The sequence below is a fragment of the Phalangium opilio genome, unplaced genomic scaffold (assembly GCF_054372755.1).
Source record: "Phalangium opilio isolate 3A_F unplaced genomic scaffold, DU_Popi_V2 ptg000042l_1, whole genome shotgun sequence".
Taxonomy (NCBI): domain Eukaryota; kingdom Metazoa; phylum Arthropoda; class Arachnida; order Opiliones; family Phalangiidae; genus Phalangium; species Phalangium opilio.
This window is the reverse complement of record NW_028324166.1, coordinates 9,916,514-9,940,030: the sequence shown is the minus strand read 5'-3', so window position 1 is coordinate 9,940,030 and position 23,517 is coordinate 9,916,514. Positions and strand designations below refer to the sequence as shown.

General features: G+C 37.8%; 3 protein-coding genes across 3 annotated transcripts; all 3 read right to left on the bottom strand.

The window, feature by feature from the left end:
• Positions 1-1,502: 1,502 nt before the first annotated feature.
• On the bottom strand, positions 1,503-6,079 carry LOC149679065 (ATP-binding cassette sub-family C member 2-like). Its single transcript, XM_089836967.1, has 9 exons — positions 6,056-6,079; positions 5,196-5,213; positions 4,907-5,091; positions 4,580-4,685; positions 3,961-4,485; positions 3,284-3,483; positions 2,986-3,112; positions 1,684-2,453; positions 1,503-1,614 (listed from the first exon to the last, which is right to left on the bottom strand). The coding sequence occupies exons 1-9, from the start codon at positions 6,077-6,079 to the stop codon at positions 1,503-1,505; spliced, it is 2,067 nt and encodes a 688-aa protein (XP_089693093.1).
• LOC149679063 (ATP-binding cassette sub-family C member 1-like) lies at positions 1,503-23,456 on the bottom strand. The gene is made up of 13 exons (XM_089836965.1): positions 23,319-23,456; positions 22,256-22,459; positions 21,790-21,936; positions 17,845-17,983; positions 17,044-17,414; positions 16,581-16,748; positions 4,907-5,091; positions 4,580-4,685; positions 3,961-4,485; positions 3,284-3,483; positions 2,986-3,112; positions 1,684-2,453; positions 1,503-1,614 (listed from the first exon to the last, which is right to left on the bottom strand). Exons 1-13 carry the CDS (start codon positions 23,454-23,456, stop codon positions 1,503-1,505), a joined length of 3,192 nt encoding a protein of 1,063 aa, XP_089693091.1.
• On the bottom strand, positions 12,562-14,932 carry LOC149679064 (uncharacterized). The gene is made up of 2 exons (XM_089836870.1): positions 12,807-14,932; positions 12,562-12,765 (listed from the first exon to the last, which is right to left on the bottom strand). Exon 1 carries the CDS (start codon positions 14,916-14,918, stop codon positions 13,263-13,265), a length of 1,656 nt encoding a protein of 551 aa, XP_089692996.1. The 5' UTR covers positions 14,919-14,932; the 3' UTR covers positions 12,562-12,765; positions 12,807-13,262.
• Positions 23,457-23,517: the final 61 nt, after the last annotated feature.

The window sequence follows — 23,517 nt, the reverse complement described above, 5'->3', positions numbered from 1 at the left end:
GACGTTGTTGAAAGTGCATGGTTTTTCGAAGCCTTTTTAATTTTAGCTGATATTATTTAAGCAACTATTAGGGGCTCTACTGTTTTCGTGTTTGTGGGTAGTAGTCTACTTATAGTATAAAAGAGTTAACGTTTTTGATTTAACAAATTTCGAAGCTATTAAAAAATCACCAAGAAAAAAACTGCTTTTACTATGAAATCACTAACCTACACAGTCCTTGTCAACTCCAAATTTCCCAAACTCCTCGCAATTTTATTGGACAACGTGTTAAATCTTTGCGAGTACATTTAGGTTAGCAACAGTCTGGTTAAATTCATATCTTTGTAACACGTTTAACGATCGTGAAATGGATTGCAATTAATCCAAGAGCCAAAGTGCATATGAAATTCGGTCAACATCATACTGTTTTTAATATCAAATAAAACTAGGCTAACAACATGTAAAACAAAACAACAATGTAAAGTATACTTAATAAACATATAGGCTCATAAAAGCGTAAAAAAACTTGACACTGTTATTGACAGGCTGGTTTTTTGTTATTCTTGTTTTTAGTCTTAAAAGAAAAAATTAACATCTAGAAAATGGTTAAATTCCATTTTAAAGTCATTCGGTAAAGTGGTTTTAAGAATGGTTTCAGCTTCTAGCTTGTATTCTTTATCAACAAAACTTGGTACAAAATCTTGGAGTTTTTCAAAATTGTATAAGAAATTCAAATGATTGATGATACCAGAAGCACATAGATAACAATAAGAAGTCTACAAGCTGGGGCCTTCCTTAGCTTTAGCTGTACACGCCGTGTAATCTGTGCAGAAAAATGTCATCCCCTTTCTTTGGCAGCCAATCGGGAATGAGGAGGGTTTAGATACTGCACGTCATCAAACTATTTTACAACTGTAGCGCGCCAAGCGTTAATTCTTGACAAATCGTCAATATTTTTGCAAGTGTTAATATTTAAGATTAATTATATGGCGATAAGATTCAATGATATCAAATGTAGAAGATAAAACTTTTGATAAAGGGAAAATGGAATAGTTTCTTAAAATTGTGGATATTATAAAGTACTATCCACCAGGGGTTCGCGCATAGAAGCGAAAGGGACAAACGCTTTACACCTCTGCTTTGTTGTACTTTACTTTACATTTTCGTTTACCTCTGCTAAGGTTGATTGAAGAAATGGTTAGAGAATTTCAATTTCACAGCATTAGCAGGGACTTTTGGGAATTTAATTACGATTGAATTATGTTGGAAAGGTTAATATATTAAGCAAATTGAAGTAATTTTTAAGGCCAAGGCTTCATAACCTTAAAGAGAGTATTAAGTAAGTCAGTCGTTCTTGGGCAGTTTCATTACGTTAAAGGGAGTATGAAACAAATCTAAAATTATATAATTTTATTAATAATTAATAAACATTAGTCAATTTGCAATAAAGTAAATGCTGAAGGTAGTTCGTTAGAATCGTAATGAACTGTAGACAATAGTAAACGTAAGGCATAGACAGTCATCTAGTTTATTTTGGAATCTTTGGCCAAATAGTAGAACATTGACTGCTCATTCTTCAAGAGGGCATCTGGAGAGTCGAATTCTATAACTCGGCCTTGATCGAGAATCATCACCCTATGAAGAGTTAAGTCATATCTAATTAGCCAGTCATTTTAAGCCGGTTTAATAGGTAGGTAAACTGACTTGTCGTAGTCCAAGATGGTGTTTATTCTGTGCGCGATGGTGATCATGGTAGAGTTGTCGAATTCCTTCTTGATGGTCTCTTGAATGAGATCGTCGGTGTCCATGTCGACCGAGGCCGTCGCTTCGTCCAAGATAAGGATCTTGGTGTTCCTCAACAAGGCGCGAGTCAAGCAGACCAACTGACGCTGCCCGACGCTAAGATTCTGCCCTCCTTCGGCCACGGGGTGATCCAGTCCCTGCTCGAGTGAAGCAACGAAGGACTTCAGGTGCGATTGTTCGAGGGCGGACCACAGTCGCTGGTCGTCCTGTTGACCGAAGGGATCCAGGTTGAGTCTGAGCGTGCCCGAAAAGAGAACAGGCTCTTGGGGGATGATGGTCAGCCGCGATCTCAAATCGGACAAGCCCAATCCCTCGACTTCCACTCCGTCTATGACGATCTGACCGCGCACCCTCTCGATGAGACGGAAAAGCGCAAGCGTCAGCGACGATTTTCCCGCGCCTGTCCGTCCAACCACGCCCACCTTCTCTCCGGCTTCGATCCTGACATCTATGTCCTTCAAAACCAAATCCAATCCTGCTCGGTATCTGGTGCTGTAGTCCTGGAAAATGATTTGTCCTCGTTGAGGCCAGTCAGCTGGTGGTTGACATTCTGTTTTCTCCCACTCGGCCTCGGACTCCAAACGACAGTATTCGTCAACTCTTTCTATGGAGACGACATTTGATTCCAAACCCGTAGAGCCAGAGATGAACATTTTCAGGTATTGCACAAGCTGTTAGATCATAGTATTAAATTAGTACTTAAATTGTAGAAAATGAATAATTGATCCACGGGACAGAAAAGCCTGAATATTTTTTTAATTCAAAGGAAATTATCATTAGACAAATTAAAAAATATAATATCTTTCATAGCTAGGATCTGACAACGACTTTAAAGTAGGATAATGATTATCACCAAAAGTTCATAAATTGAAACAAGGTAGGTCATGCCCGTTTCCCAAATATTCTACACCCTTTCCAGGAGGCATTACACATGCAGTGTAATACCTCTCCGTGACGTCATCGTCACTCACAGAGGTGAAAAAGCTAGTCAATACCATGTAATTCAATGACAATTAAACGCTTTCTTGAAAGCGTAACCTAATGTAAGTCAAACTATAGCTAAAACTAGATTACTGTGACATTTTGCTTTGCCTCGCTATATTAATCTCGAGATACTTTTTGTTAATTAAGTACCAAGAGTTAAAAGAATAATCAGCGGAGATTTTGATTTACTATAGATTCGTCTTCGTTGGTAGCGCTTACCCTATCGGCATTAGCCATGACCAATCCTACAAAATCAGATGATAGAGTCCCTTTACTCAAAATTATAAAAATTGCGGTGCAAAACATCAAGAAATTGCTCAAGATATTGTTTCGTACTGCCAGCCATCTGGAAAGAAATTGCATATTACTGAATGTCCGAATTGCTTTGCATCCACAATCCACATAAAGGTTTCAACCCAAAAGAAAAATGTAGTTTAGTTGCAGAAATGGCTGACGCCCCAAAGCGAAAAAGACTCAACTGAAACCAGGCTTTATTGACGCAATTATACAATATTACCTTTGCGCCATGTTCATCATGTAGTTAGCGGCGGTGCATTCGTCGATCAGTTTCAAGAAGTGTCCTTCGAATTTCGGTCCGGCGTCACACGCCCTGATGACAGTGCTGCCAGCCACTGACCCGCCCACGTGCGAAAACAAGAAGGAATTTCTCAAGCTTGTTATCCGCTTGAACTGACGACTGCTCGACATCAAGAAACGCTGCCAAAGATATTGAAAAATCTTCAGTTTAAATACGTTTTTTTTCTGAAGTAATTCATTGCAGAAGTGGGCGCGAGCACTCCGCGGTTAACAACATGTTGCAATAAAATACATCAGTGCCAAACCACTTCAAGAGATTCAATTATTCAAGGAATTATATTTGTTTTAAGCCCACTTCCTCGTCGCATGTAGGACATTTTTATGCTTAATATAATTTTCAAAATTTTTTTACAAAATGCCTGCTAACATTAGGAAATGTCGAAAACAATAATTTCCTATTTTTAATGTTTAATGGTATGTTTTCCTATTTTTCCATAGCCTCAATTGAAGAGCTCCAATACAACCAACACCCAGATATAAGGATCAAAAGTGGCTATCTCTCACTCGATACGAATTCCGTGCCTAACCACGAAAATTAACTGTTGAGAGTGATGCTGAATAATTACTTATGGCAGGAAACTGAAATCAAATTCCTACCTGAAGTAAAAGGTATCCAACGACAACAACAATGCAGGGAATTACAAATAACGGTAAATATATTGCAATTGCTAAGGTGTAAACAACAAAAAATATCAATCCGACATTGGCTATTCTTAACATTCCAGGTAATTGTTGGTCGAGTGCGTCGATATCTTGGGAGAAACGATTGAGTATCCTTCCAACGGGGGTAGTGTCGAAGAAGGACATGGGAGAGCGAAATACGCTATCGAGCATTTTCTCATGCAAACAGTTTGCCGCTCGTAGACTGCGAAAGACGTTGATGATAACGTTCAAAAATGTTTGAATGGCTTGGCTTAGACCAAGAGCGACAATGACTGCTATACGGGTTGCCTTTAAGTTTGGGTTCGCTTGAAAATCTTCCTTGAAGTCCGCGCACCACAGAGACAGCCAGTACACTGACGCGAGATTAAGGGCTACAGCACTGGTGATCATTGCTTCCAAAATAACATACCATGTTGTACCGTAGGCTTTAAAATATTGCATGTATTGTGATACGGATATCTGCAAATGCGCAATAACGTTATCACGAGGAAAAATGTGTTCTCAAGAAGCCAAGAAACGTCCAAACTCTTCTAGTATATTTAAGAGCACATACATTTCCTTCTTTGAGCATCTCTTTAGTCATTAGTTTTGCGTCATCTTCATGTGAGACTTTTCCTTGGGATGCAAGATGAAATCTCTCAGCTTCGATATTTAAAGTGCTACAAAAATTGCGTTACCATAATTCATAAATTAGCGAGGCGTGTTCAACTTGAATGAAACAATTCAATAACTTTAAAGGCTATCTCAAAAAATAGTGCAGGCAAATTGATGCTATCAAGAACGGATCCGTTCTTGATGTTATTTTGTACAGTTAATTGTTATAACTTAAACCTTTTTCTCTTTTCACCTACGTACTGGATGTAGACACAAAATTACTCACGACGGCTCTTTTTTATTCTGGTCGCTCATGACACTCATGTGTTGACTGAAATAATCTCTAGCAATTCCCTGACGACTCATGATTTCGTCATAGGTTCCCCTCTCGATGATTCGTCCGTTATTCATGAAGAAAATTTCGTCCACTTCTCGGATAAAGCTCAAGTTGTGTGTCACCAAAACTCTCGTCTGTAAGGGATTAAAGTTCTATTTGCCGAGCGAGCAAAGAAGTTCCAAACAGAAGCAGCTTTCAAAGCGAAAGACTCCAAACGGTTTATTTGCTAGTCACTTACAGCATTGTGAATTCCCAACTTTCACGAAAAACAAGGCATTTGGCTTAGTCGCACGTTGACGAGAAAGAAAAATTACTTGTAACCCCTCCCCCCCTCCAACGTATAGGGAAATTCGTATCTGCGCATAAGTTAAATTTCAAACGCACCACTCAGGATTCTCGGAAGAGATATAGTTCCTTTTCGCCACGTGACATAACCAAAAATAAATAGGGGAAAGTGTCGGACTGCCATATTTTCCTGCCTTTGCCTTAGCTTGACATGCATTTCGAGACGCTCAAGCGCGCGAGAGGTGTTTAGCCAATCAAATTTGAAGTTGATGATGTCATTCTTCCCGAAAATAACGCTCGTACGCCACCAAACGGGAGAATTTGGCATAGGCGTATCTCAAGGAAGAGTCACAACCTCCGCGCTCGACAACCTCGGACCTCAGCGCTCTGTTCTATTTTCTTTAGTGTTATTTTCGCGTTTGAACGAGGTTAAAATTTGTTTAAAACGTTAGCACGCCGAAAATAAATTAAAAATGCCGCAAATCATCATTTATTTCAAAACACTCATGGGTAAAATCCTTCAGAATTTCGTTCAAACTTAGGCCCTGGGTTGTCATTAAGCTAAATGGTTTTAATATTAGTAAATAACATCAATATTAGCAAACTAAATTAATACAATCATGTACATCATCAAATTAAATTGTGGCCACGGTTAGCCTCAGTCAAAAGCAACTAATGTAAAATAAAACCGCACTATTTCTTCACGCGCAATATCACAAATTATCTTAGGTACATGGTGAATAGGCGAGGGGGATGAAACAGTATGCATTCACCCCTCCAAATGCATGTCACAGACGAAGGAGAGAGTCCGACACTTTCCCTATTTATTTTTGACATAACTACTTCGGAATCAATTTGAAGGCTTATTTGGTGGTATCGTTCCTTTCAACCGAATTCCCAATGGACCGAAATCCCATTCGACCGAATATCCCGCAATGATTTTAGATTTCCAGCCCAATGGCTATATTCCCGATGGACCGAAATCCCAATCGTCCGAATATGCCCCTAAAAAATACATGAATATAACTTGAAACACAGTAGCCGTCAGCGATTCGGTGGTGTAGTGGATACGATGTTGGACTGCGAAGCGATAGGTTGTTGGTTCGAATCTCCGAAAGGTTGTTGGTTCGAATCTCCGAAAGGTAAGTTAATAATATTAAAAGTAAATCTTTCGTGATACTTATTAAAACGCTCACTTTCATTCCTTTCAAGGCAAGGGATATATAGAATTAATAAACAAATTGTGCTTAAAATGAAGTACAGTCTTAATGGTAGTTCCATCAATGTCTTTAAATTTTAAATTAAAATTTTAATATTTTGGTTTCGGGTGGGTTAGGTTAGGTTAGGTTAGGTTAGGTTAGGTCAGGTCAGGTCAGGTTAGGTTAGGTTAGGTTAGGTTAGGTTAGGTCAGGTCAGGTCAGGTCAGGTTAGGTTAGGTTAGGTTAGGTTTGGTTTGGTTCGGTTTCAATAATTCGTTGACACCTTTTCCAAAATATGCTCCTTTTAATTAGCTACCACCTTTTCCAAAATATTTTCCCTTTAAATAGCTACCACCTTTTCCAAAACATTCTCCTATTAATTAGCTGCCACCTTTTCCAAAAGATTTTCCTATTAATTAGCTGCCACCTTTTCCAAAATATTCTCCTATTAATGAGCTGCAACCTTTTCCAAAACATTCTCCTACTAATTAGCTACCACATTTTCCAAAATATTCTCCTTTTAACTAGCTACCACCTTTTCCAAAATATTCTCCTTTTAATTAGCTACCACCTTTTCCAAAATACTCTCCTTTTAATTAGCTACCACCTTTTCCAAAACATTCTCCTATTAATTAGCTGCCACCTTTTCCAAAATATTCTCTATTAATTAGCTGCAACCTTTTCCAAAACATTCTCCTACTAATTAGCTGCCACATTTTCCAAAATATTCTCCTTTTAATTAGCTACCACCTTTTCTAAAATATTCCCCTATTAATTAGCTGCCACCTTTTCCAAAAGATTTTCCTATTAATTAGCTGCCACCTTTTCCAAAATATTCTCCTATTAATTAGCTGCCACCTTTTCCAAAATATTTCTATTATTGCTAATAAACTTTTCGTGGTAAGAGGCGGGCTTTTAATACTCATATAAATAATCTTTTTACCTCCAAACAAGGTTGGGTTGGGTTAGGTTAGGTTACGTTTGTTTAGGTTAGGTTAGGTTAGGGTAGGTGAGGTTCGCCGTAATTAAAACGTAGTTAAAATAAGTGCAGTAATACATTTTCAACTCACATTTATTTTAACAATAATAAGTTGGGAAATTAAAAATATATTTAATGCAAAACCACACAGTATGTCTTCTTCCAGTTCAATAGAATTTCGGTCCAATGGGACTATAATAAAATCGCACCTTTGGCTACGTTCGGTCGAATGGGACCCCAAAAAAAAACTTCCTTCTGTCGAATGGGAATTCGGTTCAATGGGACCAAAGCTATTTGGTGACCAGCTTTTTGGCCTAGTTGGGATCTCATAATGCTTTTCGAGCTGCTATTATTGAAAATGGACGTAATTATACCAAAATTTGAGTAGCTTAATTAAATATTGTGGAACATATTTTCTTTACTTCTTAGTTAACTACTTGATACTGAAATTAAAACTAAAGGGTTTTAATTAAAGATGATAATTAAGTTGTCTAGGGTAAGGTTATATTAATTAATGAAGTTAGTATGTTCGCATTGTGCTTAAAAAGCTATTGATTAAATTAAAATTAAAAACTAATGAGACCAGGTTCGACCCTTGTTAATAGATAAATTAGTGTTGTTTATTTAAAATGGATTTTAGAAAGATGAGTTTAAAATAATAATAACATAATAGTTTCTGGCTGGTTAACCCTTATAAAAATTAATAAAAACTGTCATTGTAGACAAAGACTGGAAAGTGTAAAAGATAAGGTTTGAAAATGAACTGCCTGAAGTAACAGATATTAAAATTTTCACTTTTGAAGACATCATTATAAAACATCAATTATTTTAAAAAATTCTTATCCTACTTTTTTTCACCAAAATTACTTCGGGAAAGTATTTTAAAAAGGAACATGCGCGTTATTTTAAAAATACTACGGCTTTACATTTTATTTTTTATCAAAAATTTAAAATTAGGTACAAAATTCGACCCTATAACGAGAGAAAATCGTTGAGAGCTTATAAAATTAAAGCTTTACAAAACTTATTCTTAAATTGTAAAGCTTTCAAAGTATTATTAAATATTAACGTGCTGTGTTGCTGTGAAAGATCACGATCAATCTACAGATCTTTTCGTCACTAATAACTAAATCACAATAAAAAGTCCTATATTATTTTCCGCTTTGCAATATTTTCAATTTTAAAATATAAAAATTTAAACTCTTCAAGAGAAATCTTTTAAGATATCCAAGCATTTGAATCTCCTAGAATCAAATGTTAGTTGAAAGTAAAACCAGTACCAAGCTAGTATCCCTTAAACCCTTCTAGAAGACAACTACTATTGAGGACAAAATACTTGGGTAAATATTGCTGAAAAATATTTTGGTGAAAAAAAGTAAGATAAGAATTTTTTAAAATAATTGATGTTTTATAATGATGTCTTCAAAAGTGAAAATTTTAATATCTGTTACTTCAGGCAGTTCATTTTCAAACCTTATCTTTTACACTTTCCAGCCTTTGTCTACAATGACAGTTTTTATTAATATCTGTCACTTCAGTCTTCATATTAATTAAAATTGTTTACAAAATATGGGAGAAAAAGTCTTAGGGCGTTGCGCGTCCATCGGTAATCTAGCTTAATTACCAGCCGTCGGTAATACGGCTAAATTACTAGTCGTCGGTAATGCGACTAAATTACCAGTCGTCGGTAATGCGACAAAATTATCAGTCGTCGGTAATGCGGCTAAATTACCAGTCGTCGGTAATGCGGCTTAATTAGCAGTCGTCGGTAATGCGGCTTAATTACCAGTCGTCGGTAATGCGGCTTAATTACCAGTCGTCGGTAATCTAGCTTAATTACCGGTCGTCGGTAATCTAGTTTAATTACCGGTCGTCGGTAGTCTAGTTTAATTACCGGTCGTCGGTAGTCTAGCTTAATTACCGGTCGTCGGTAATCTAGCTTAACTACCGGTCGTCGGTAATCTAGCTTAATTACCGGTCGTCGGTAATCTAGCTTAATTACCGGTCGTCGGTAATCTAGCTTAATTACCGGTCGTCGGTAATCTAGCTTAATTACCGGTCGTCGGTAATCTAGCTTAATAACCGGTCGTCAGTAATCTAGCATAATTACCGGTCGTCGGTAATCTAGCTTAATTACCGGTCGTCGGTAATGTAGCTTAATTACCAGTCGTCGGTAATCTAGCTTAATTACCAGTCGTCGGTAATGTAGCTTAATTACCAGTCGTCGGTAATCTAGCTTAATTACCAGTCGTCGGTAATCTAGCTTAATTACCAGTCGTCGGTAATCTAGCTTAATTACCAGTCGTCGGTAATCTAGCTTAATTACCAGTCGTCGGTAATCTAGCTTAATTACCAGTCGTCGGTAATCTAGCTTAATTACCAGTCGTCGGTAATCTAGCTTAATTACCAGTCGTCGGTAATCTAGCTTAATTACCAGTCGTCGGTGATCTAGCTTAATTACCAGTCGTCGGTAATCTAGCTTAATTACCAGTCGTCGGTAATCTAGCTTAATTACCAGTCGTCGGTAATCTAGCTTAATTACCAGTCGTCGGTAATCTAGCTTAATTGCCAGTCGTCGGTAATCTAGCTTAATTACCAGTCGTCGGTAATCTAGCTTAATTACCAGTCGTCGGTAATCTAGCTTAATTACCAGTCGTCGGTAATCTAGCTTAATTACCAGTCGTCGGTAATCTAGCTTAATTACCAATCGTCGGTAATGTAGCTTAATTACCAGTCGTCGGTAATCTAGCTTAATTACCAATCGTCGGTAATGTAGCTTAATTACCAGTCGTCGGTGATGTAGCTTAATTACCAGTCGTCGGTAATGTAGCTTAATTACCAGTCGTCGGTAATGTAGCTTAATTACCAGTCGTCGGTAATGTAGCTTAATTACCAGTCGTCGGTAATGTAGCTTAATTACCAGCCGTCGGTAATCTAGCTTAATTACCAGCCGTCGGTAATCTAGCTTAATTACCAATCGTCGGTAATCTGGTTTAATTACCCTTAATTGGTAATCTAGATTAATTGCACTTATTTGGTAATCTAGATTAATTACACTTATTTGGTAATCTAGATTAATTACCCTTAATTGGTAATCTAGATTAATTACCCTTAATTGGTAATTTAATTTTTACCCTTAATTCGTAATCTAGTTTAATAACCTCTAATTGGTAGTCTAGTTTAATTACCTCTAATTGATAATTTATTTTAAGAACGTTTAATTGGTAAACTACTTTAACTAATTAAATTCGTAATCTAGTTTATTTATCTTTAATTGGGAGTCTAGTTTAATTATCTTTTATTGGTAATCCAGAATAATTAGCAGGGAAAAGCGACAATTTAGACCCGTGTGTTTTGAAGGCGTCGCTGTAGCGGCCGCGTCAACGTCACTGCAGCAATATTAAAGCCGTCTTATCTCACTATCGATAGGCCATTCCAACCAAAAGGCATTAAGAAGAAACAATCGGATTATTATGAGGCAACTATACGTTAAAAAAGGCCAACATTGGTCTCGCTGATATTTCCTAATAAAACAGTGTATAAATGCTAAAATATCGCTGATTGGGGTAGTTTTTAAAATTTAAGTTAAACATACTTAAAATTAATTTTTCTTAATAACAAGAAAAATGATCCTAGATTATAGTGTAAAGTTTCATTTAAGACCGTTCCCAAAACTAACCAACGTATAGTTTTTCTAAATCACGAATAACCGATTTGTATTTTTCGAAAAATTTCCCATGTTATTTCTATGGGAAAAATTTCTGTTTTGCATCAAAAGGTGTGATTAATTTTATGGAAATGAAAACCACCCTTAGCAACTTTATTTTTTATAAAATTAACTAATTAATGGATCTTTTTGAAATTTTAACCACATATTGAGGGCCGGAATTGTAGTTCTGTGGAATTTTTTCAAAACAGTTCATGCAATACAAAAAAAACTACATCCAAACAAAAACCCTCCTTATACATTAAGAGCAGTATGAAGTCTTATCTAAGAGAGCTACCGCTCTCTCAGAATTTAACTTTTGGGACTCACGGTTTACGCGACACGCGTGCTAGCATTGTTCTTCTTTCCTTTGAGATTCTTTTGAGGATGATTAAGTTCGTTGCTTCACATATGTCCTTCTTTCGAGGAAGATTAGTTTGGAAGTCCTCAAGTTTGTTGGAGACGCGGGGAATAGTTTTTGACCGCACATTTAAGTGTAGATTTAGTTGGAGACGCGTGGAATAGTTTTTGACCGCACATTTAAATTTAGATTTCCGCGGTTCCTCCAGAGTAAGAGTGCTTGACCACCTTCTCCTTTGCTCTCCTTTCCAACTCTGTTCTTTATAATTTTTTTCTTCTCGTCATGTGTCGAAAATTGTTTCACGCCTGAGGTCACGTGTGTCCCAAAGGACCACTGAACGAGTTCACTCGGGGTTTTTCTTAAAATCCCCGAGTATCGCGGTTTGCGCGCGAGGGTTTCAACCAGCCAGGTAGATTAGGGGGAAAACCAGCCATAGGGATATTTTGATGTAAAAAGTAAAGTAGGCTTATACTTGAATTTGCTAATTACACTCCTCCCGACTTAAGTTTGAGCGTCCCCGCTCAACAACACTATTGGTAAACAACATTTGAGTGAAACTGAAAACAATTAACAACACTTTGAGAAAAAAAAAATGATACAAAAAAAAATGTAAAGTGATACGATTTCATATCGACATTCGAACTACGTTAACAAGAGTTATACAATAAAACACTAAGGTTAGCTAGGCCTCTGGCTCATTGGAAAACACGTTAGAACTAATTCAAATCAGAACAAATAACAAATAAAAAATAAAATCATTACGTTAAGGGGATTAACAAGGTAAGATACATAATGACCACAAATAGAGACAATTACGTTTGTGGTTAAAAATAAACAAACAAAAAAATTGAATTATAGGAGATCACCATGAAAAAAAAATTACTTTAGTGGTGAATCGTAATGAAAAGTTTTAAAACAATAATTCTAGGCTAACACTAAAACTAAGCATGCAAGAGCAATTAAATTTAACTAACAATTACAACAAAAAAAAACTAGTGATTTAAGAAAATTTTAAAATTAACACATATTTACAAAAACTAGTGATTTAAGAAAATTTTATCCTAACATATATTTACATTGCGCAATTAAAGTATCATGACACGATGGTCAGATATCGACCACTAAAGGTCCGTGAGAGACCCTCTCCCAGAGAAAGATATTCTTTCAAAACAAAATTTTTAACATTTAACCCTAACGGTAATCGGGTCACGTGGCCGAAGGCAACGTACATTAGGGGGCAATTGTTCATTGTGGTTAATATCACTAATCTGATTGCTCCTCAAACCCGATAGTGCGTTAGCGTAGTTAGTAATGAGGACCTCATTACTAACTACGCTAACGCACTATCGGGTTTGAAGTCGGCATCACGCACGACAGGGGTTGGTGATATCACCTCACCTATTACATTAGTCTCGGAATAACTCTCGACAGACTGTGGTACCTGAATCTTATCGGCATCTCGCTCTGAGTAAGATTTTAAATTACGGAAAAAATTAAATTTCAATGAAGTAAATTTTGTTAGATTGCTCCCTGGTCGGTGTTAAAAAGATTGTTACTGCGGATACAGTAGACGTTAATCGAGCCTTAATGGCCAATTTAATCCCCAGGCGATGACGTTCTCAAGTGTTTGAAACTTACATTTAAGTCGAAAACTATCATAACAGAAGAGCCTGGGTCAACTAAAGCGTCACATACTCTATCCCCGAAACAAAGAGCAATCCAAGCTAATTGGGGAAGATCAAAGTCTTCTCCCAATACGTAGTTAACTACGGGACCTATTGGTTGTGTCCGGTAGGGGCGCCCGTGTTTCGCCCTCCCGGTTGTACGTTTCCGTGCTCCCTGTTTTTCTTCCATTCAGGGCATTTTGGTTTAACGTGCCCCTCTTTACCACACTTATAACAGGTAGGAACAAAGGGGGCTGCTTCTGCATTAAGGGTAGAAGCTGGTTGGTTCTGTGAGGGAACCGTACTTTGAACTGGGACTTTACAATGAAACTGGTAATGTCCAGTTTGACCACAGTTCATGCAAATTACGTCAGCCCTCTTTGAACTTGCAGAATTTTTAACTTGGGATGAACTGGGACGTAGTTCCTGAGATGCGTTGGAAACCTTTACCGCATCGCTAATTAATTCCCTAACACGGTTATATGAGTTCGTGGATAAGAGTTTTTTGGTTTCTGGTTCTAAGCCTCTGCGTACTAAGCGCACTTGTTCCTTATTGGACGGGGCTTCAGACAATTTTCTAATTAGGGCTAAAATTTCTTCACCATAAACTGCTGGATTTTCGCCAGATCTTTGATAACGACTATCAATTTGATCATAAATATGGTCATCGTCAGTTTCTTGCTGAAATTCAGCTATAACAGCGTTAGAAAAATCGGCGAAATTACTAAACGCACCCTGACTTTCAAACCATTCAAACGCAGACCCCGTGAGCATATTAGGAATCCACCTTTTAATAAAAATATCCTCGGGGCAATCCCTACTAACGAAAATTTGGCGGGCTTTTGTTAGGAAATCTTTAACACCTAACCCTGTAGTGGACCCTGAAAAATTTGGTAACTGGACTGCGGGAACCCAAGAATTTGGAAGCCCCGTTTGATTATGTGATGGGGTTGTACTACCCAATGAAGGAATCGGTGGTATTAAATGGGCTGCACTAACAATGGAGCCAGGGAGAGTTGGGTTTAAATTCAGTTGCGGATTAAAACCAAAATTTTGATTTCCCGCCAAAACACTACTTGCACTACTTAGTAACAAAGGAATAAGTGGATTTGCAACATTAGGATTAATTGGCGCTAATACTGATTGTGAAAGTGGATTAACATTAACCGAGGGAGCTGTACTAATTGTAGAGACTACGGGAGTTGCTATTCCTTGAGTGGGCGGTAAGATAGCGATTGCAGGTGTACTTGAGACAGGTGTGTTTGAGGTCATAACAGGTGGTGTGGGCAAATTATTTTGAGCTTGTAATATCAACTGATTAGATTGATGCATCGCAACCACTTGATTAGTTAATAAAGCTACATGTTGCATTAAAGCTTGCATTTGGGCTTGAATTGCTAGCATTGGGTCATTAACCGAAGTTGTGTTCGAGGAATTCGCCATAGGTGGCGTGACCTGATTACTTGACAAGGGGTTATTGACCATAGATACCATAGTAGTGGGAGCGGTTAAGGTCGCACTCGTATTTATCAAACTACTTTGGCTTGAACTAAAGGGCAAGCTACTAGTATTCAGCATTGTCGAAATGGGCAAAGGGGTGTTTACTCCCAAATGTAACAAAGAGGTACTGCATGCAGTACCACCTGAAGTGGGGGGAGTTTGCGAACCTGCTTGAAGGCTAGAACTGGTAGAGCTAGGTAAGACAGGGTTAGCTTGGGATAAGGGGTTGATAACACTATTCGAAGGGGTTAAATTATTTGACGCCATTGTAAGGCGTGAAGTTTTGGGATTTTAGATTTCAGCTTAAAGCTTCTCTTAACAACAGGGACAAGATAATTTTTCCCGTGACGACGCTTTACTCTTTCTTCCCTCTCAAAATTTTTCCACGATCTATAGCACGTGCTACAACTCGTTTCCCTACTATACTGGGGTTGGCAAATATCGTGTTCTGGACGAAAAGGCATAGGCCTTACAAAGGGGATTAAAAATAAAACTCGCAGAATGGAATTTCCCTCAAAAATAAAATTTGTCACGCAAATAAAAGATTTTTAAAGAAAGGAAAAAAAAACTTTTTACGTGAAAAATAAGTGACAAACAAAAAGCTAAACTTTGACCCTCAAAATTTATACTCTTGAAACCAGGACCTCTGGGCATGAAAAACAAAAGAACTCATCGATTAAGCTAGAAAAATCACCGCCGTACCCTTACCCAAAGGAAATACGTAACCACATAAATTCAAGGTGTTACAGTAGCTAATCGAGAGAGAAATTTAAATTTCTAACTTAAACTAATTTCATATTAAAATTTTGGTTACAATGGTAACCTTGAGATTTCAGTTTCATGGAAATTTTCCACAATGAACAATAAAAATTTTAACCGATCATAGTTGATCAAAAATGGGCCATAATTAAAATTAACACTAATTTTATCTCTGGGAGAGTCTTTTTTGTGATACCGGACAAGGACCCCCAAAATGGAACATATTTTCTTTACTTCTTAGTTAACTACTTGATACTGAAATTAAAACTAAAGGGTTTTAATTAAAGATGATAATTAAGTTGTCTAGGGTAAGGTTATATTAATTAATGAAGTTAGTATGTTCGCATTGTGCTTAAAAAGCTATTGATTAAATTAAAATTAAAAACTAATGAGACCAGGTTCGACCCTTGTTAATAGATAAATTAGTGTTGTTTATTTAAAATGGATTTTAGAAAGATGAGTTTAAAATAATAATAACATAATAGTTTCTGGCTGGTTAACCCTTATAAAAATTTAACTTTTGGGACTCACGGTTTACGCGACACGCGTGCTAGCATTGTTCTTCTTTCCTTTGAGATTCTTTTGAGGATGATTAAGTTCGTTGCTTCACATATGTCCTTCTTTCGAGGAAGATTAGTTTGGAAGTCCTCAAGTTTGTTGGAGACGCGGGGAATAGTTTTTGACCGCACATTTAAATTTAGATTTCCGCGGTTCCTCCAGAGTAAGAGTGCTTGACCACCTTCTCCTTTGCTCTCCTTTCCAACTCTGTTCTTTATAATTTTTTTCTTCTCGTCATGTGTCGAAAATTGTTTCACGCCTGAGGTCACGTGTGTCCCAAAGGACCACTGAACGAGTTCACTCGGGGTTTTTCTTAAAATCCCCGAGTATCGCGGTTTGCGCGCGAGGGTTTCAACCAGCCAGGTAGATTAGGGGGAAAACCAGCCATAGGGATATTTTGATGTAAAAAGTAAAGTAGGCTTATACTTAAATTTGCTTGTTACAATTGTCAGACATTGTATGACACCTGAAATTTATTTCACAGTGAGAAACTGATCACTTTCCGGGCCCATATATTCAAGTACTACCGAAATTTAAACGAAACGACATGTCTACCTTTCATTGATGATCGCTTAGCGTTTTCATAGAAAATATAAGTGTATCGTTATTTACTTTCATTCGAAGTAATCCCTTTGGTCCGATGACTTCGTTGAAAAGATGTTTGGCTACGTGCGAATCAACCGCCCCCAACGGGTCATCGAAGAGATAAACGTCGTCATCGCGATAAATTGCTCTGGTCACGTTGACCCTTTGTTTCTGACCACCACTCAAGTTGATACCCTATCATAGAAAATTAGTAAACGACCACATTACTAACGAAAGCAGCCACCTATGGAACTATGAATTAAAACAGAAGTAGGATGAGAACTAGAAATTTTATGGAAATCCAATTCCTTTCCGAAGAATTCAAGCGGAATATGGCCAAACTAAATGAGGAAAAGCTAATTTTGAACGGGGAAAGTATATACTTGTGGAATTTTCATTTCTCGTTAGATAATCTAATTAAGTAGAGAACGATGTGGGTACTGTAATGGCGTAGACCTTGGGTCATCTTGATGGTATCAATAATACATACTCTTTCTCCGATCTCCGTTTCGTCGTCAGCGGGTAGTTGTTCAAGGTCCGGTTGTAGGGCGCATGCGCGTATGACACTGTCGTATCTTTCCTGGTCCATGTCGTCGACAAAGAGTATATTCTGTCGGAGTGATGCGTTCTGGATCCAGGGATGTTGAGTGACGTATCCCACTCTCCCAGCTACTCTCACCTCCCCCTTCACTTTCTGCATCTCGGATACCAGAGCGGACAAGAGGGAAGACTTGCCACAACCCACAGGACCCACCACGGCCACCAACGAACCGCGGGACACCTTCAAATTTATGTCCTGAAGAGACGCCGCTGACGGATCTTCCAGATTCCAATGAAACGTTCCCATCTCAATCTCAATATCTGAAATTTTTACAGAAATAAACTGATGTTTACATTGGCAAAAATTGACCAATTGTGAGTTCAAAAATATCTTCAAACAATCTTAAAGCGACTTCAGGCTTTCCCTTTTAAGAACGACATGTTGATTGGCTTGTTTTACAAAGAAGAAGGAGTATCAGTGGGGTTTCCTTCTATATTTGATTATTGTCTTAAGCCAGAATTCCTTTTGATCAGCGAAATAAACCTACTATGGCATTTAACCTGATGATTATAGTAGGATATGTTGTTTCTATACCAATGGTCCTTCAATAGGTATCTTTCTACTCGCTCAAGTTCCTACCTTTTAACCACAATTATCTTGAACTTATATTTGTCTGCTTGTGTAGGACAAGCTGCCGAAAACAATAAGCGATCCATCTCGTTTTTTAAATTCCATAATTAATTGACATACCGTATTTGGGGTCGATGGACATCTTCTCCACGCAATGTTTTGTTTCCCCACGACTCAACAGGTTAGCAATTCTTTTTACCGAGACGTGTGTCTGTAAAGAACTTTTTTGTGGAATTTGTGTGAATTTGAGACGTTTTAACTAAAGGGAAGGTCAACGGGACAATCCTGTCAAAAAAACAATATTTCTTTGGTGGGAAAATGATTTGTATTAAAACATGAAATTATTTGCCGTTATTTATTGAAGCCCAACTAAAAATTCGAAACTTTCTTTTACAGTAGCGCGATGACAATCGAATGATGCGCAATATCAAAAGTATATAGTAAGTCTCGATCCAGCAGACGAAAGGGTGCTAGTTCATTGTGATAGGTCGTACCCGCGTCCCCAAGTTCCTACTCCCTTTTCAAGCTTCATACTTTGAGTCGAGAAAATTGTATTCAATCTTGAGAGCTACGCCTAGGCCTATTTACTGTAAGTACTTTTTTTGTATTTTGGGCGTATTTGCATACACTGTTAGAAAAATGAATCCAATGACTGTCAAAATTTGCACAAAGTAATCCAAATTTGGATGGCAAGTGATGAAAGGGTCCAAAAATGGATGCTTTCGATTCTTGGTGCTAAAACTATCCAAATTTGGATGGGAAGTGATGTAAGGGTCCAAAAATGGTAGCTTTAATCCAAAAATGCATGCCTCCAATTCTTGGTGCGAAACCCATCCATATCTCAACATAAACACCCTAGACTCGAACAAAGAGGGGTTAAGGTATATAAAAAGGTTAAGGTAAAAATGGGGAGCGAAATGATATTTGAGGATCACCTACATAAATATTTACCTATTTCTCATCAATCAATTCTCTTTATTGATAAGCAATTGCAGAAGTTAAAACAAAACACAGACACGTAGATTCAAAGCCTCTCCCCAGAGAGGTAAAAATTAACTCCCCCTACAATATTTCAGTTAGTCACGCTAGAAACATCTTTTGGTCATTTACCTCAAAACGACTTCTTTATTCTGTTTTTTTTTACTAACGATATCATTACTCGTCATACATTAACTTTGGAAAGAACTTCATGTCTTAATTACTCGCTTTATATAAAATTTGAAATTTATCCAGTGACCCAATCTTCCTTACTCGTCCTATATAAACGTAGACTATAGCTGTTTTGGTTAAGATAGGTTTTTCACAAATATTTTATTAAAACTATTTGATATTATTTATTTTTATCGAGAGTTACTTATCATACTTTTAGTTGTATCGTTTTAAGAGAGGTTTTCCCTATTATCATTAGAACCTAGCTATTATTGACGTTTGACTCCTAGAATATGCCTCTTTCGCGAGTGTCTAAAAGATCAGAAAATGGTGTAGTTAGATTGGGTATGACAGAAAAGAGAATAGTGGTCAGTGTATCTGCGGTTGTACAGTTATCCAATATTCCACAATTCCGTTAACTGTGAATACGGTCCGGAAATTGAGAACACTTTTGTTCAGATTAGGAAACTACGAAAGCAATCCCGTGGGGTGTAACAACAGACAGACAGGCACAAACACACACATTCAGAAAGATGGATATGTCGAGAACAGAACCTCTCCATAGCATAGTAAAGAATCTAACATCCATATCGGCTTCATATGAGCCCAATATTGTTCGACATTTGTCCAATGTAGGTTAGGTATTACACCAATATGGGCTCGATATTAGTCCAATATGGGCTCGATATTAGTCCAATATGGGCTCGATATTAGTCCAATATGGGCTCGATATTAGTCCAATATGAGCTCGATATAAGTCCAATATGAGCTCGATATTAGTCCAATATGGGCTCGATATAAGTCCAATATGAGCTCGATATTAGTCCAATATGGGCTCGATATTAGTCCAATATGGGCTCGATATTAGTCCAATATGGGCTCGATATTAGTCCAATATGGGCTCGATATTAGTCCAATATGGGCTCGATATTAGTCCAATATGAGCTCGATTTTAGTCCAATATGGGCTCGATATTAGTCCAATATGGGCTCGATATTAGTCCAATATGAGCTCGATATTAGTCCAATATTGGCTCGATATAAGTCCAATAATGGCTTGATATTAGTCCAATATTGGCTTGATATTAGTCCAATAGTGGCTTGATACTAGTCCAATATTGGCTTGATATTAGTCCAATAGTGGCTTGATACTAGTCCATTTTTGCCCACTTGCGTAAAAATTGGATAACATCCTGACCATTTCTGGGTTGTAATTGATCCCTTAATAGATGATTTAGGATCCAATTTTGGATGAGACTCCAATTCTGGCTTATCATTAGACCGTCCCTTTTTGGACACAAATTACGTTATCCAAAAATAGACGAAAAACTGTGCTGTCTCATAGAGAGCTGCACAGAACGGAATTTTTTCCGTTTTCCGCGGAGTCCGTTCCGTTCCGCCGGCTTAAAACGGAATCGGCAGAAAGAAAGATCTATATAACGGAAACGGATCGGAAACGGAAGAGCTTATGAAGGAGTTGTGGAAACGGAAAGGAAACGGAAAAGCTAATGAACGATTTTATGGAAACGGAACGGAAGCGGAAAAGCTAATGAACGATTTTGTGGAAACGGATCAGAAACGGAAGAGCTAATGAAGGATTTGTGGAAACGGAACGGAAACGGAAGAGCTAATGAACGATTTTATGAAAACGGAACCGAAACAGAAAAAAAAATGTGTTATGGTTAAGGCATGGATAAAGAATACCCGTGAGGAGTTTTTACTCTATAGGATAGGCAACTCCCTATCTCGAACGACAGCTTATTCTGTATATACTCAATTACAGCATCGGTTTTCAGCAAGCGCAAAGCTAGGTCTCTATGTAACCTAACTTTGTATGTGATGTCACGAGACGAAAAACTTTAGGATTTAATGTATCCGCGAGTTTTTTTAGCGCGAGTGTAAGGACCTCAAGGCCTTAGTTTCCGATGCGTGTGAAATTGCCTACAGCCTACTGCACGTATTTGAATCTAAGGCCTGAGGTTTTTCGTCTCTTGTCTGCACGCAAAAAGCTAGGTTACATAGAGACCTAGCAATGCGCGTGCTGATAACCGATCTTGTAACAGCATTTGCACAGAATTAGCTGTCCTTCGAGATAGGGAGTTGCCTATCCTATAGCGTGAAAAGAAATTTCCTCACGCACATTTTTTATACACGGTTAAGGAATTGAATAGGATCGGACACAGATCTTTTGTTCTCTGTAGTTCTCTAGTGAGCTGCACCGAAAGGAATTTTTTCCGTTTTCCGCGGAGTCCGTTCCGTTCCGCCGGATTAAAACGGAAACAGAACGGAAACGGAAGAGCTAATGAAGAAGTTGTGGAAACGGAACGGAAACGGAAAAGCTAATGAACGATTTTATGGAAACGGAACGGAAACGGAAAAGCTAATGAACGATTTTATGGAAACGGAACGGAAACGGAAAAGCTAATGAAAGATTTTTATGGAAACGGAACGGAAACGGAAAAGCTAATGAACGATTTTGTGGAAACGGAACGGAAACGGAATAGCTAATGAAGGAGTTTCGGAAATGGAACGGAAAAAGGAAAAAAATATCTTATGGCTACGGAATTGAAACGGATCGGACACTGATATTTTGTTCTCTGCAGCTCTCTACTGAGTGTCTCAGAGTCAGCCGTTTGGATCCATTTACATCCAATTTTGGACAATATTTTTTAACAGTGTAGTTTTCTATGGTAATAATCTGGCAACCACACACAATTGTGGGAAACCTAAACGTATCGCTATGTCATATATTCTTTTGATAATATTCAATAATGTGTATCAAAAAAAGGTCAATTAGTTTAAATTTCCCAAAAGTAAACAGACTTTCAAATCTTTGATCCTCGGGAAACAACCCACAAATTTAGTAGAAGAAGAAAATTCCAGATTTATCTTTAACCTTCCCTGCCACCGTTCTTACCAAAACTAGGGTATTTATTACATCCGCGAACGTCTGCATTGACATCGCTAATAATCGAACCAACTGCCAGGAGACGAAAGCTTTCCTCGATGTGAGAACGTTGTCGTCGTCAATTAATACGTACATGGCGAAACACGGTGAAGTAATCTGAATATTAAGAAACTATATCTAAAAAAGCCTAAAATCAATATGGAGGTAAAAGAGTATGCAAGGCCTGAAAATGAATAGTTTAACAGAGAACAACAGTAAAACCAGCTTCAACCTGCGTTCTAAATGTGCTAACATCGTTGCAATGTGGCGTTATGGCCTGTGTTGAGTCTGGAGAAAGCATAGAGATTTCAGGGCCGTCTCCCTTTTTGAGCCCAGTGAGTACGCTAGGAGAAGAAACTTACACGGAGCTGAATCTCTATGTTTCCATATTATCGATAATAATAATCCACTTCTTGTAAAAGTTTTAGGTTCGTACCAAAACCGGGATGAGAGGAGTTATAAAACTATTTATTCCTTGGAATAGAGCTTGTTTCTTCATTAGCGCCAATTCTTTTTTCCTGATTTCAAGAACGATTCTCTGGAATGATCTCTCCCAAGCGTAGAACTTCAAGACGCGGATTCCGTTCAAGATTTCGCTCATCATTTTCATTCTGTTGTCCTTCAACTTCATCAGCTCAATCTAATAAACGATATGATTAAAGAAACCATTCGCAGAAACTACATCGGTAGTAAAAGATAATGTTTGCCTCGGTAAAGCGCATTAGGCGAACTGTTGTACAGTCGCCGCAATTAAAAACTTTCTCTCTTGCGACGTCTTGTTTCAACATCTTATATTGTTGCTTCAATATAGTTTTTACTAAGCGTTTTTAGCCACATCGTAGTAGCCATAGAGACTTGATAGAAACCCCGAGTTTTATATCATTTATTTTTATCTCTAAAATGTCGGAGTGACGTGGGGTGGGGTACCTCTTAATCTGTGGGGTCGGATACTTTTGAATTTTTATCTGTGGGGTCGGATACATATGAATTTGTATGTTTGGGGTTATTATATTTATTTCCTTTTAATTTATGTGCTAATTAAATAGATAACGATTTTCCTCGTTTCCTACCGCGCTTCTCATGTGTTTCGTTCTCGTTCGGTAGCTATCGCCATCTATGTTATGTTTGACTGGAACGTTTGCGGTCAATTCAAATGTGGGTTTTGATAGAGCTAACATATTGTTAAATGAGCGTTATGCGTTTGATCATTTTAGCATTGCTAAAGGTAATTCGAGGGGATAATCACTAAAATGGGTAATCACTATAACTAAACTTTCTCTTTCAAAAGTTTCTGGGCATAAGTCCTTGTTAGAAATTTATAAGATCGATAAGATGCGATAAGTGCGCATCGGCATAAGTCTATGTTGTAGGGGATTATCACTAAAACTATCTGTTCTTCGATTCGCCGGAATATTAGAATTACAGCATAAGTAAATTTATACACTCATTAGGGTAGGGTATATAGGGGCGATTCACTCGTACGATGTGGCTACTATTACGAGCCCTTGGGCCCTCTTGTTTTTACACTCGCCACTTCCCATTTCCAACTGCCAAATAGGGGGTTTTTGAATCATTAGGATGATTTTAAAGAGAAGGTGAACAGTTGAACATAGCTCGTCCAAATAACCGAATGGCATTCCAGTAAAGGGGCAGTGATGTTAATTGTAATGTTCTGAGTGCACGTCCACCACAGAATCA

Coding starts and splice junctions, on each gene's coding strand:
- LOC149679065 (XM_089836967.1), bottom strand. CDS start 6,079: ATGTCAAAAATAAATAGGGAAAGT. Junction 4,686..4,906: donor CAGAATAAAAAAGAGCCGTC/GTGAGTAATTTT, acceptor CAATTTTTGTAG/CACTTTAAATATCGAAGCTG. Junction 2,454..2,985: donor TCATGGCTAATGCCGATAGG/GTAAGCGCTACC, acceptor ATGATCTAACAG/CTTGTGCAATACCTGAAAAT.
- LOC149679064 (XM_089836870.1), bottom strand. CDS start 14,918: ATGGCGTCAAATAATTTAACCCCTTCGAATAGTGTTATCAACCCCTTA.
- LOC149679063 (XM_089836965.1), bottom strand. CDS start 23,456: ATGCCATTCGGTTATTTGGACGAGCTATGTTCAACTGTTCACCTTCTC. Junction 22,460..23,318: donor ACAAGAGGGCCCAAGGGCTC/GTAATAGTAGCC, acceptor ATCGTTTATTAG/ATTGAGCTGATGAAGTTGAA. Junction 2,454..2,985: donor TCATGGCTAATGCCGATAGG/GTAAGCGCTACC, acceptor ATGATCTAACAG/CTTGTGCAATACCTGAAAAT.